This window comes from Phocoena sinus, chromosome 3 (assembly GCF_008692025.1).
Source record: "Phocoena sinus isolate mPhoSin1 chromosome 3, mPhoSin1.pri, whole genome shotgun sequence".
NCBI lineage: Eukaryota > Metazoa > Chordata > Mammalia > Artiodactyla > Phocoenidae > Phocoena > Phocoena sinus.
Genome location: NC_045765.1, coordinates 6,698,471 through 6,713,455, shown reverse-complemented (window position 1 = coordinate 6,713,455; position 14,985 = coordinate 6,698,471). Strand labels below are relative to the sequence as shown.

The following is a 14,985-nucleotide window of genomic DNA, read 5'->3' as shown; positions in this document are numbered from 1 at the left end:
GTTGGAATCATACAGTATGTAATATTTCCAGATTGGCTTCTTTCACTTAGTAATATGCATTACTTAGTATATGCATTAAGGTTCTTCCATGTCTTTTCATGGCCTGATAGTTCATTCATTTTAAGCACTGGATAATATTGTGTTGTTTGGATGTGCCAGTTTATCCATTCACCTTCTGAAGGACATCTTGACTGCTTCCAAGTTTTGGCAATTATGAATAAAACTACTATAAACATTCATGTGCAAAGAAACAAAAAAACCCCAAAGCATGCATGTACTGGTTTTTGTGTGGACATAAGTTTTCAACTTACTTGGGTAAATGTCAAGGAGTGTGAATACTGTATCACTTGGTAGGACTATATTTAGTTTTGTAAGAAACCACCAAATTGTATCCCAAAGTGGCTGTACAATTTTGTATTCCCACCAGCAATGAAATGAAATTTCCTGATGCTCTATATCTTCACCAACATTTATCATTATCAGTGTTCCAGATTTTGGCCATTCTCACAGATTCATAGATTTGTAGTGGTCTCTTTTTTTCATGTGGGCCATCTTTTCAAATGCTTATTTGCTATCTGCATATCTTCCTTGGTGAGGTGTCTATTAAGGTCTTAGTCCATTTTTAATCAGCTGTTTATTTCCTTATTATTGAGTCTTAAGAGTCCTTTATCAGTTGTGTCTTTTGCAAATATTTTCTCTCAATTTGTGCTTGTCTTCTCATTCTCTCAACAATGCCTTTTTTAGAGCAGAAGTTTTTAATTTTAATAAAGTCCAGTTTATCAATTATTTCTTTTATGGATCATGTCTTCCATGTCATATTTTTTAAAGTATTGCCACATCCAAGGTCTTCTAGGTTTTCTTCTATGTTATCTTCAAGGAGGTTTATAGTTGTGTGTTTAACACTTAGGGCTGCAATGCATTTTGAGTTAATTTTTGTGATGAGTGCAAGGCCTGTGTCTAGATTTATTCTTTTGCATGTGGGTGTCTGGTTGTTCCAGCACCATCTGTTGAAAAGAATTATATTTACTACATTCCATTTCCTTTGCTCCTCTATCAAAGATCAGTTGACCATATTTATCCTCAACATCATTAGTCTTTAAAAGTATGGGTTTACCTTGAAAAAAAAACACACAAAGGCAACTCATTTAAATAAAAATTTACTTGGTTTTCTTTCCCAGTATCAATTTTCTTGTATGCAGTAAGTGAAAACATGTACTCCAAAACTTTCCCAAGGTCTTATTTAAAAACCTCTTTGTAACAAAGGTTTTTCATTAAAAAAAAAAAAAAACTTTTTAGGATTTTTATTTATAAAAAATATATAAAAGATATTCATTGAAAGCATTCTAATTGTTTTTACATTCATACATAATCTCTCCAGTGTGACTTTTACAATAAATTAACATAGCCTTTTCCACACTCCCTATATTTATAATTTATGGTTCTTCTCCAGTATGAATCATGTTTCCTAATGACAAAGAACAATCAAAGGCTTTCCTATATCCCTTTCATTCAGGGGATTTCTCATTATGTGTGCTTTCATACTTTCCCAAAGCAGAGAATAAAAACTAAAAAAAATCCTATACTTTTTACATTCGTAATATTTTCACACCCGTGAACTCACAGCTGAATATTAAAGTATAAGGCAGAGCAAAAGGCTTCCCACATTCCTTACAATAAGGTTACCTCCACTATGAATTAGTACATGTTCAGTAAGTGTGAAAGTATCAAAGGCTTTCCCACACTCTTTACAAGCGTTAAGTTCTCTCTCAAATGTGAATGTGTATACATTCAGAAAGGCATGAAGTATTACTAAAGGTTTTCCCATATTCCTCATATATATGGCTTCTCCCCACTGTGAGTTCTTAAATGTTTAATAAGACATGTGGATCGAGTAAAGGATTTCCCACATCCCTTACATTCAAAAGGTTGTTCACCAGTGTGAGTTCTCATGTGTACTGTAAGGCCTGATGAAATAGTGAAGGCTTTATGACATTTTTTACATTTATACACTTCTCTCCAGTATGTGTTTCTTTTATGTTGACTAAAGTACCCGGATTATCTAAATGCTTTACCACATTCTTTACATTCAAAAGGTCTTTCTGTGCACTCTTTATTTTTTAAATTTTTAAAAATTTAATTATTTTTGGCTACACCAGCATATGTGGGATCTTAGTTCCCCAACCTGGAATAGAACCTATGCCCCCTGCATTGGAAGCGTAGTCTTAACCACTGGACCACCAGGGAAGTCCCTACACCATGCATTCTTAAATGTCGAATAAGAAATGAGAATCAAATAAAGGCTTTCCCACAGTGCTTATAATTATAAGGTTTTACCCCAGGGTGAGTTTCTAGGTGACTTTTAAAGCAAGATGAAATACTAAACATTTTCCCACATTCCTTACAATGATAAGGCATCTCACCAGTGTGAATTCTTCATATGTACAGTAAGGTATGAGGAACTAACAAAGGCTTTTCCACATTCTCCAGTTTAAATTCGCATGTGAATACTGTTTTGAGAAAAGTAAACTCTGGGCTGCACTCCTTACAAACACAGTGTTTCTAGTATAAAATCTTATATGCTTAGCAAGATCTGGGGAATAAGAAAAGCCTTTTTCAAGTTTCTTACATTTCACAGGCATCAGTCCTCTGTGAATTCTTAAATGCTGAACAACATGAAGATTGAGTGAAAGTCTTCCCACATCCTTTACACTCATAGGATATTTCTCTAGTGAGTTCGCATATGTACAAAAAGGTTTGTAGAATGTTAAAGAGCTTTCCTACGTTCTTTAAAAGCATACGTCCTCTCTCCACCATGAAAAAAAACGTTCCCTAAGGTACGAGGAAGAAGGTAATCCTTTCTTACAGTCAGCACATTTATAGGGTTCTCTTGAGTGTAAGTTTTCTTGTGAACCAGGTGTAAATTTTGTTTGAAGGCTGTTTCACACCGATTATACTCAGCAGCATTCTCTCCAGAATGGGTTTTCTTGTGTAGATCAAGGGCACAGTTCTTTATGAAGGCATTTTCACACTGATAACACTCACAAGTTTTCTTTCTAATGTAAGTTTTCCTTTGAGCCTTAAGGCATGAGTGTTCACTCAAGGCTTCTTCACAATGGTTAAAATTGATTTCTCTCCAGTGTAGTTTCTCTCCTGTTGATGAAGAGATTAATGATGACTTAAAAAGTTTTCCAACCTTGTTATATTCAGAGATTTTCCCCTCTGCCTTGTTTTTCTATACAAGAAACAAATTAGTATGGCTGAAGTTTTTAATTTGTTTTTGTTTTTCTTCCATTTTCACTGCAATGCATGGTTCCAGACCCTCAGTGCTTTCAAGCAGAATGAAGTGATCATTCTGCTAGAAAGTTTTGTTGTATTCTTTACTTTCAAAGGGATTTTTATAGAGTTTAGCTGATAATTGATCAAGATGAAATTATTTATCAAAAACTTCATCTGGGGCTTCCCTCGTGGCGCAGTGGTTGAGAGTCCGCCTGCCGATGCAGGGGACATGGGTTCGTGCCCTGGTCCGGGAAGATCCCACATGCCACGGAGCGGCTAGGCCTGTGAGCCACGGCTGCTGGGCCTGCGCGTCCGGAGCCTGCGCTCTGCAACAGGAGAGGCCACAACAGTGAGAGGCCCACGTGCCACAAAAAAAAAAAAAAAAAGAAAAAAAAAGAAAAAAACTTCATCTGAATGACATATATGGGAATATTCAGCTGAGTGAACTCTGTGTGAAGAAATATATCGTGAGGGGTGTTTAAAGTTTTTGCCAAATTCACGATGCCCAGAGACTATGAAAAACAGGTGAATGACACTAGTCTCAAATATGTCATGGTTATCGTGCAGCTTTCCTATCTTATGGAACTGCTAATTTTCCACTAGTGTGGAAGGCAAAGAATTATATCTTGTGAATCTTACCATTTCCACCACACTGGATTTTTTCCCATCCAAAATATTCCACCGCGGTGCTGACCATCTGGCATTAAGACAAATCTCCTAATCTGAAATAAGATTAAAAAAAATTATGTTCTTGGAGAAATAAATGGAAGGAAGATGTTAAAAATGAAGGCCAATGTGTATTTACTTTCAAACATTGACTTAAGATACATTTTAAAACAAAAAGAAAGGGGCTTCCCTGGTGGCACAGTGGTTAAGAATCTGCCTGCCAATGCAGGAGACACGGGTTTGAGCCCTGGTCTGGGAAGATCCCACATGCCGCAAAGCAACTAAGCCTGTGCGCCACAACTACGCCCGTGCGCCACAACTATTGAGCCTGCGCTCTAGAGCCTTCAAGCCACAGCTACTGACTGAAGCCTGCACACCTAGAGCCTGTGCTCCACAACAAGAGAAGCCATCACAATGAGAAGCCCGTGCACCACAACGAATAGTAGCCCCCACTTGACACGACTAGAGAAAGCCCGTGCACAGCAACGAAGACCCAACGGAGCCAAAAATAAATAAATAATTTTATTAAAAAAAAAAAAAAGATTAAGAAGTTTGGCTGGACTAAGAGTTTGGCATGATAAGGTGCTGTGGTCAAATTGGTAGGTGATTTACTAAGAAATGATTCTATAAATGTTGAGACTGACAATGAACAGAAAGCAGCATAATCAGGAAAACAACGTTGAAAGGAAATGGATAAAGAGCTTAATGCAAATGCAAAATTTAAAGAAAAAAAATGGGACAGATCCTACTGTCAAGCCAAAAGGAAGTTTAAGAAGGCGAATGAAAAGTTGAAGAGAAAGGGAAGTTTGAGGTACCCAAGGAACCTCAGAACCCAAATGACCTCAGCATCCTTAGGAAAAAAATTCTTCAAGACTCCTGTTTAACATTTCCAAATGGACTGCAGCTCTCATGGATTACAGTTCTTTCTCATAAAGAATCACATGTGCCTTTTCCCTCACTTGGAAAACTCTTCCATTTTCTTCAGCTTTCCTCTTTGTTCCACCTGAAAGATCAGACCAGGTCTGCATAGCTGGTGCCCTGCTCTCAGAGAAAGATGCCGGATGTAAGAAGAACATGCAAGGGATGACAAATACTTCCATAAATAAGGGGCCAAGACTCTGCTCTTCAGGGATACCAAATACTGTCAGGTGTAACTTGAGAAGCAACAAAATTGTTCATGTCCACTTCATCAAACCAGTAAATTTTCAAATAAAACTAAAATGCAAACACACACACACACACTCTCTCTCTCTCTCCCCCACTGTGCACCAAAAGGGTTGCCAGTCTTTTGCCTAAAACCCAAGCTCAAGCTTATATATATAATTTTGAAGTCCTAAGCCTTTTATCCTAGAAAAATTAAAGCCAATACAATGAACAGATCTTCATTTTCAAGAGGAACATCCTGGCATCAGGCAATTGCCATCTCCATCAATGTTCCCTGGAGAAAGAGGAAGGGAGACTCAAAGCCTAGACAGGTTTTATGTTCTTCCATAATCAACCCCAGGGCTTGATGGTCCTCAAGCCCCTTCTCCTCTCTACCTGGACGTATTCATGGTGACTTCATCCAATTACGTAGCTTTAAGAGCACCTCTCTCACCTAACTGAACGTATCTCACCACAACTAGATTGTGACCTCTTCTGGTCTCATTTTTCTCTGTTGACAGGTTAGCCATAGTCCTGAGCACATTACAGACACAGTAAATGCTGGTAAATGAATTATTCCTCCAGTGACAGTACAAATTCTCAGAGGCACATGTCGGCTCCCTGTCTATCATAGCAAAATGAGAGCACACAATCAGCATGGATGAATTGGACTGAATTAGTAAATACTGGAATGAATTAGTAAATACTGGAGTGATAGTATCATTCTCCTGTGTAAATGAAAGGCCCTAAGTAAGACCTGAGGAAATTTAACTCGGGACTCGGTCCCTAAGCAGGCCCTATTTGAAACAGAAGCTCTGTTTCACTACTAAGAAACATATCTGCCTCGTAGGAAGAAGCATGTGCTTTTATAAAAGAATAAATTTCCTACTGACCTGAAAATAATTTGTCAGACACCCAGTCACAATCCTTTCCCCTTCTGACTTCTCCTCATGACAAGAGAAAAAGTCTTGAGAAAGACAACCTTGAGGAGAAGAAACAAAACCTGAGAATCCAGGCTGCCCACAGTTTCTGTACTCACAAGCCTGGCAGCCACTCCACACTGATTCTAAGTGAACATACACACACACACACACACACACACACACACTGCTGCCATAAAATGCCCTATAGCCCGCCTCATCTGAAGTCAGAAATAGGATTTGGGGCTTTGATAAACAAGAAGAAGAGTTTAATAATCTAATCTCATTTTACAGATAAAGAAATTAAAGACCAGAGAAGTAAAACTGTTGGGGAATTTTTTGGCTAACAATAATAACTCATGTGATTAAGCAGAACCTCTCCCACAAAAATAGGCATACTTACCCCTCTTTCCCAAGCCCCAGGATTTAGACAACACGATATTGTTATATACTTAAGTCCCCTCCTAGACAGCCCAGAAGCAGGACTGCATAGACCCAGACCACAAGACAGGCTGCTCACAGGCCACTTAAAGCACGGTCTCTGAAAGGAGCATCAACAAGGACTTACCACTAGGGAAAAGGTCAATGGCTGGCATCCTGTGAATCTGTTAATGAAATCTGCCTTAACATGTCTTATTCCCAAAGTCTCTTCAAGACAGTTTCTGAATTTAATGGATAAGTTAATCTCAATTCCTCTTGATTAAGTAGGAGTCTTGCCTCATACCATCAATCTTTATGCAGGAGGCATTTCTCATCTGTCATCAAGCATCATTCATTAGCCATCTCTCTGTAGAAGATGGAAGTTATATTATGTGAAAGTCATTAGAAACTGTAGACCACATAAATAATAATTGCAGTTTACTGAGTACTCATTACGTGCCAGAACACACACACAGTGGAAGCTCATATGATTATCAACAGTTATTATTACTGTCATTCAGTAGTTGAGGCAACTTATGTTCAAACAGGAGTAGTAACTGGCTCAAGATCACCAGTTAAGAAGTGGTGAGCCAGAGTCTGAATGCAGGTTACTCCGTCTCAAAAGCCTGAACTCCTGAGGTTACCGTTATTCTCCAATATGAGAATTTATCTTCAGTTTTTTAAAAATGCAATTATCTGTTAAGCACAATAAAGGAAAGCACAATAAAACAAGGTATGCCTGTACATTATAAACAGTAATTGCTGTCAACATACCTTCTTGGAAACAGACATTCTCACATACCTTGAGCCTGCGACCCTCCATAACCACTTTTCCATTATACTTTGGGTCATGGAAACAATACCCCATAAACACAGCATAACTGCTGAGGCCTCCTTATGAGAGGAGGGAACCAAATCTGGGCCCTTTCATATATTCCACCTTCAGGAGGGGTGGCCTCCCCTGTCTCTTGCCAGATGCCATGGTGCTGGAGGATGTCACCCCTCCCCCAGACCCTTGACTACCTAGGAAGCCCCCTGGGATTAACTGAGTAAATAGCAATGAGAATTGGAGGACTATACAAATGACACTGTTAACCATCATATGTAATGGAGCCTGATGGAATGTTGCTGCTTTCCATTCCTTAGCCATGATGTCCCTAAATAAAGGATGGGACCCAAGAAACAACACACTTGGTCAAACTTCAGGCAGTCATCTCAGCACTGGATGCCCTAGCCAACAAATGGTCCCATCATCACATTTATTATAAACTGTTGGGCTATTATCTAAAAATTGTCCTATTTCATGGTACAGAACTCTGGCAATCTCTTGCCTCACAGGCACCGAAAATATAAATCAACATCACATGTCTTTACATATAACTAAGACTACAGTACAAGGCCTTGCCAGGATGCTCGTTATTCCCTTTGGAGTTATAGGCATTACTGCTAGTAACAAAGACACGCATTTCACTGCTTAGAATACACAATGTTGGGCTCTCGGAAAAGGTATTCATAGAACTTTCATGACCCCAATAACTGGTTTAACTGAGATGCTTAATAGTCTCCTGAACAATTCCTATTCATTAAATTCCAGTCCAACAAATAAACCTGAAAAGGTCTCTATTTTGCCTCAAACCTTAACCTATATTTATAATTTTTTTTAATCTTGCCCTATCCCATAAGGGCTGGAGGCCAGATTGAGGGGGTGTACTCCACTGGGATCTATTAACCATAGATTGTCCCAAAGACCAGGCAGCTGTTCTACTGATATGGGAGCCTAAACTTCATTCAAAAACTAAAAACCCTGTCGAGTTTAGCTACACACCACAGTTTAGGTAACTGTGGACTTATTATTGGTCTGGGTGCTTTCATTGGTTTACAATCCAGAGGCCCAAACCCTCCAAATAAGACAGTGTTTCAACCAAACATGGCAAAAGCTGAGATCCACATCAACTGGAGTAGGTACCCACTTGAAAAGGATACTCCAGTCTCACACTCAGCAACATCACCCTGGCCCAGGAGCTCACCACCAGAGATGACGTCACCCCAGGAGACATCACCCCAGTCTGAGATCTCGCCATTGGAGATGACTTTGCCCCCTGGGCTAACTTGACCCTGACACTAAACCCCAGGGACTGTTTCTTCTAACACACAGATTGGACATAGGATACTTTGTGCTTTTCTTCCTTTGATATTAGGAATTCTATTATGATTCTGAGTTCCTTGTCTGCTTAGCCCACGATCCACGTATACTCCTTGCTCTCTGCCAAAACATACACCCCTACACTCCATGCCTACAGGGAAATCTGGTAGAGGTCACTAGTATCGATATCATTCCAAAAATTAATGGACTGTGTGATTCCAACTATATGACATTTTAGAAAAGGCAAAAGTATGTAGTAGTAAGAAGACCAGAGGTTGTCAACGATTGTGGGGGTCAGGGAGAATAGGCAAGACACAGGGTTTTTAGGGCAGTGAAAATACTCTGCATAATACCGTAACGAGGGAAACATGTCATTATGTGTTTGTCCAAGGCCACAGAATCTACAACACCAAGAGTGAACTGTAATGTGATCTGCGGACTTTGGGTGATTATGAGGTGCCCATGTTGGTTCATCAACTGTAACAAATGTACCACTCTGGTGGGGGATGCTGATAATGGGGGAGGCTGGGGGAAGAGCAGGGGACAGATGGGAACTCTCTGTACCTTCCCCTCCATTTTGCTGTGAACCTGAAACTGCTCTAAAAACAAAGTTTTAATTTTAAAAAGGAAAGGAATTAGTAGAGATTACTGCTTTCCCCAGGAGGCACGTGCCTTATATTGGGAAACGCCTGGACCCTCTGGGAAGAGGGCCACCCACTCCCTGATGCTTTCTTCCACTAACCGCCTCCAACTTTCCACCAAGACCTTCTGCGTTGCAGCCACCAGCACTCCTTCCCCTTGGTTCCACACACAACCACCAACCTTTACATGTACTTTACTAACTTATCAGCTCATCCCCTCCAACACCACCGCCAGATGTGTCACCCTGATATGAGAGTATTTCTAATCTACTCTACAACTCCACTAAGATATTGTTAGGGACTGCAAAAAATTTCAGATTTATTTTCTTGACTAATGCAATATAAATGGGAAACTTATATTATGGGCTGGCCTACAAGGACTCCTCGTACTTTACCTGTGTTTCTCCTTTCCATTATCACAGTAAAATGTTTTCTGTGTTGGTTAGGGGCACTTACGCCACACTGTCTAAAAGTCTCTACTATCATTGCCCTGGTTTCCTTACTCTCATCAAAACATGAGTACCGACTGTATTGGACACTCGCGCGCGTGCATACACACACACTTTTTCTGAATATTATATGACTTTTGACATCTGAAAAAATCCTTTCTGGCTGGGGAGACTGCTTCTTGGGACTAGCCAACTCTGAGAAATAACAAAGGACTCAACCTGGAGCATGACTTTGATATGTAAACTAACCAGTCGAGAACCATACTTACCTCCAGCAGACCCATCCACTGTAGGAGGCAATATTTCTCTGCCTTAAACAACCCGGGGCCAGGTAGCAGGCAACTAGAGACCACTCGTATACCCAAAGCCTGCCAAAATTATTCAAAGCAGTCAATCCTGGCTGTTTCCTCTGCCCTGCCTTGCCTTTCCCATAGAAACCCCAATAAAGGCAGTGGCCTAAACCTTCCCCTCTCTCCTGTGCCTTCTGCCTCTTGACCATCCTGGTGTTTTCCCACATCACCCTGCATGGTTACATGTTGCCTCGCCTCTAGGACTTAACAGTATAATAAACTTTGTTTTTTCCTGGGCCTCCAGTCTCCCCTTGTGGCAGAACTTGACTGACCATCTCATGAAAGAATATGTAACAGAGTTACTATTGCTTTCTTATTCACTGAGAAACTTTGTTCTGTAAAATCAGAGACTATCAGAGATTCACTGTTTGAAATTGTATCAGTAAGACTGAAACATCCCAATTTTGCCTGGAGGATATACATCATTATTTTGATATTTGACATCAAGAAGGAGTCTTGATTTAAAAACCTGGAACTGGGGCTTCCCTGGTGGCGCAGTGGTTGAGAGTCCGCCTGCCGATTCAGGGGACGCGGGTTCGTGCCCCAGTCCGGGAAGATCCCACATGCCGCGGAGCGGCTAGGCCCGTGAACCATGGCCGCTGAGCCTGCGTGCCCGGAGCCTGTGCTCCGCAGCGGGAGAGGCCACAACAGTGAGAGGCCCGCGTACCGCAAAAAAAAAAAAAAAAACCTGGAACTGAGCTTCAAATAAAGGGTTTCTGGACACAATATTCCACATCTATCTTAATTTTATTGTTTCCAAGGAAACAAGAGCCTGGGTTGTTTGTAGTACAGACCTGATGTTAACCCCTTAACACAGTCCTGCTTTGCTTTGAGACTATCAAATTACTGCTCCCTCTAAATTTCACCTAAATGTCACAATTCTCAGAATCCATAAGTATACATTTTGCTTTGTTTGGTTGAGACATCCACAGTTCCTCTGCTATGCAGTCTCCCTCACTACAATGAGTCAAAAAATCTGGGTTTTTTTGCACTACAGGTTTGCTCCTACTGTTATTAGGCTGCTTTGGTTAGGATAATTGGAAGCAACACAAATTCTATCCATAGGACGCTAGTTGACTAAACTACCATACATGCACTAATAAAGGGCTCAGCAGCCACAAAAAAGGATAAGGAAAATCACTATGAACTGATATAGATTGATTTCCAGTATTTAGTTTAATTGGGGAAAGAAGTACATTCATGTGAAGGTAAAAAGGAAGGAAGGAAGAAATATATATATATATATATATATATATATGAATTTTGAGAAAGTTTAAATCAGAAACTAAAAAAATGGAAATGGTTAGCTACTGGTGGTAATGTGATGTGAGACTTATGAATATACCTTTTTATACAGTTTTAACTTTGAACCGTGAAAAAGTTTTATAAATTAAAAAAATAAGTTAATTCAGAAAGGAAGCAAACCTTAAAACTAAATGTAAACAGATATGTACATAGTAGTGTATCAAACTGATAACAAAACCATGAGAGAAAAGACTTAGAGTTCATACAAATATTTGAGCACAGTACTATGAGCTGCATATACTTAATATAAACCATTAAGCACAAAAAATGCAAAGTAACTTAATACTTTATTGAGCAAGTCTACCATTAGTAATATTGGTATTATAATTTTTGAAACTACTGTACCCATACTGTTGGATAAAACAATATATTAATGGTATCACAAACCAAGGTTTTTATAATAAGAGAAAAGAGATACAAGTATAAAATAAAGAAAAAAGCACATATTAAATTTTTACTAGGAATATGAGTATGAACTTACAATGTAAGAAAATATATTTTTAATTGGGTTTTTGAAGAATAACAATATGAGAGTATGTTCATAATAATTTATATGAAAAGGAGGATATAAAATTATAAATACAATTTGATTTCAATTGTCTCAAAAACATGTATGTATATATTTTTTTAGATAACCACTGAAAGGCCTAGATACAGTTATACCCCAGTAGCACTGAACCCATCACAGAGACCTTGGTGTCTATAAGGAAAGAGGAGAAATCATTTATTACAGGTCTGTAACTGGAAAGTACAAAGTGAACTGGGGATTTACACTCAAAGACTAATAGGTATGTGTTGAAGGGACACATGAGTCAAATTAAAAGGACTCCTCCTGGCCAAGTTTGGGACAGCGTGAGCATCAAATGACAGCAACTGTTTATAATATGATGAATGAAAGAAAAATCCAGGGATATGTTGTGACACTCCGAAAGGGAAAAAAATATAGAGGGCAGGGGAAGTGGGGAGGGAAAGCTCTTGTTTATAGAAGACTGACAGCTAAAGAATAGAGAAGGAATGACAGAATTAGAAAAAAAAAAAAAAAACCATTTCATAAGCCCCCAACGTAAAAACAGGTTGAAGCGAAGATCAACAAGTGATGTTAAAACCACTGATCGAAAGGGTTGGGGAAGAGATTATTCCCCTATTGCCAAGTATCACCCACAGATTACTAAAAAGAAAAATGTGACTACACGAGAGAGATGGGCACCTTGACTAAATGCTTTGCATTCCTAATACACAGTGGGAGAACTTGCATTTATGTGCCTCCTGATCCCATATTGATGGGATACAATATGAAGTACACAACATCACCTAGGAAATTTACACGTCTCTAAACCTGCAGTCTAACTTAGTAGCCATTGGCTCGCTCTATGTGGCTACTGTGAACATGAAATGTGGCTAGTGTGACTGAGGAACTGAATTCTTAATTTTACTTACTTTTAATTAAGTTTAGAAATAAAATTGCCCAGTTACTAAAAAACTTTTCAGCATGTTTGGAGCAATCTGGGTTTCCAAGTCTACTTTTTCAACAGTAAATTTTATGAAAGCTAAATATAGATCAAGAATTTCCAACAAAAATTTAGCAGCCACACTGAGATGTGCTTAAGTATAAAATACATACCAGATTCCAACAGTTAGTACAAAAGAAATGTAAAATTTTTCATTAATAATTTTATATTAGCTACATTAGTCATTAATTTCACCAATAACTATATATTCATAACTGGATAAACTGGGTTAGATAAGATATATTATTAAAACTTCATTTTTTCCTAACTTGGCTACTAAAATTTTTTAAATTACATCTGTACTTCACATTTTATTTGTATTAGACACTACTGCTCTAGACACAATGTCCACTGTATGAGATAGACAAGTTAATTAAATGAAATCACAGGAAAACATCATATCAGAATGCCAACATTTTACAATACAAAAATCCTGAAATAGGCAGGAATCAAAAATACAGGCAAATGTTTTAGGTAAAAGAAATCTAAAACCAAAATGCAACGTGCAAATCTAATTTGGATCCTAGCTCTCCAAAAAACCGGACAACTATAAAAGATACTCTTGGAAAAGTTTTGATTTTCTTGGTGGACAATGCAGTTTTGTTCTTAGTAGGAGATTGTCCTCATTCTTAAGAAATGAACGCTGAAGATTAAAGGGGGAAGTGAATGTCTGCAATTTCCCATTAAATGGTTCATCATAATATATATAACGAGAGATAAAATCTTAATTAGTGAATCTAGATGAAGGGTTCATGGATGTTCGTTTTATTGACGTCACAGATTTTCTCTAGATAAGAATTTCAAGATAAGGGACTTCCCTGGTGGTCCAGTGGTTAGAACTCCACGCTCTCACTGCAGGGGCCCGGGGTTCAATTCCTGGTTGGGGAACTAAGATCCCCTAAGCTGCGCAGCGCGGACAAAAATAATAATAATAATTTCAAGAAATTATTGAAATTATTATTTCAATAATAGAAGAAAAATCCACCCGTCAAAACTCATCTTACTTACGGTAAATTCAATTCCAACTTCGTCCAGCCTACGTCGTCTTCCTTCCCTGAGACTCCTATACTTTTGAAGCTTTGGGGCTTTACAGGGCTCTGACGTGGTAAATTTAGTATTTATATGAATTCCTTCACTCCTGCATTTATTTAGATCACACACACGTGCTGCCTAATAACCTGCAAAGGTTTCTCTTTCCAACGGAATATAACTTACCAAACTTCAATAACCGACACCCACGGCCGGAACAAAGCCACCGAGTGCTCACCGGGACCCGGGGACAGGGGGCCATTGGGGCCGGAGTGCCGGGACGAGAACGACAGAGATGCTATTCCTTTCCCTTTTGGAGAAAGGACCCAAAGGTTGCTCTGGAGCCTTTTGAAATCGGGAGCATCGCGGATGAAGACAAGGCCTGGCCGACCCGCCTCCTCCCAGAGCTGCCGCCCGGATCTCCGCTGGCCGAGCGGGCCCGGGCTCTCGCGGGAAGGGCCGCCGCCCGGGAGCGCCAGCCGGAGGCCGGGGCGGCCAGGTTGCTCGCGAGGCCAGCGTCCTCTGACCTCAAGCCTCTTATTTGGTGTCTTCCCCTCCTGCTTGACCGCACAGAGGCGGGACACACCAAGAGGCGAATATCTTACCTCAGACCCGCGCCAGACCACACAGCAAAGACAGCCGCCTTCTTGCGCACGCGCAGATCCAAACGCGCACGCGCACTTCCAGGCTCCTCGCACAGCGTAAGGGGCGGGGCCTCGGAGGTTGGGCAGACGCCGGAGGCTGCTTTTCTTTCATCCCGGAGCAGAAGAGAGTTATCTTTTTCCTCCCGCGGATTGGTGCTGGGGTGCTGGGTCAGGCCCCGGAAGGCAGGGCTGTGGTCCAGGACCTGTGTAGTGGTTTGTTTTCCTCCATAGCCCATGCATCTTACATGTCTTACATGAAAAACAATTGCTTTCAAATTTTGATGCATAGTTGAATGCATCATCATACCTGTCATTGCACAACTCTTGCTGCACTTTCCCCACGGAGATATGTATACAGTTACCGCCTAGATGTACTTGACCTTTCCACATGGCAACATAAATTCCCTGTGCACCATTCATTTTTTCATTATAGTTTAGCTCCCTCTCTGTGATTCCCCCTACCTGGGAAGGGAGCTTCAAACCGCAGTTAG

The 14,985-nt window shown here is 40.0% G+C and overlaps 1 protein-coding gene across 8 annotated transcripts in view; it reads right to left on the bottom strand.

The window, feature by feature from the left end:
- LOC116752156 (zinc finger protein 177-like) overlaps nt 1-14,701 on the bottom strand; it is a 33,474-nt gene extending 18,773 nt beyond the window's left edge. Inside the window, exons 1-4 of one of the 8 annotated variants that reach the window (XM_032628878.1) lie at nt 14,456-14,701; nt 6,574-6,792; nt 5,979-6,067; nt 3,916-3,998 (exon numbers count right to left, since the gene is read on the bottom strand). In XM_032628878.1, coding sequence (XP_032484769.1) covers nt 3,916-3,973 — 58 coding nt within the window. In that variant the 5' untranslated portion in view covers nt 3,974-3,998; nt 5,979-6,067; nt 6,574-6,792; nt 14,456-14,701. The other 7 variants (XM_032628880.1, XR_004349416.1, XM_032628877.1 and 4 more) reach the window with 7 other exon arrangements.
- Nucleotides 14,702-14,985: the final 284 nt, after the last annotated feature.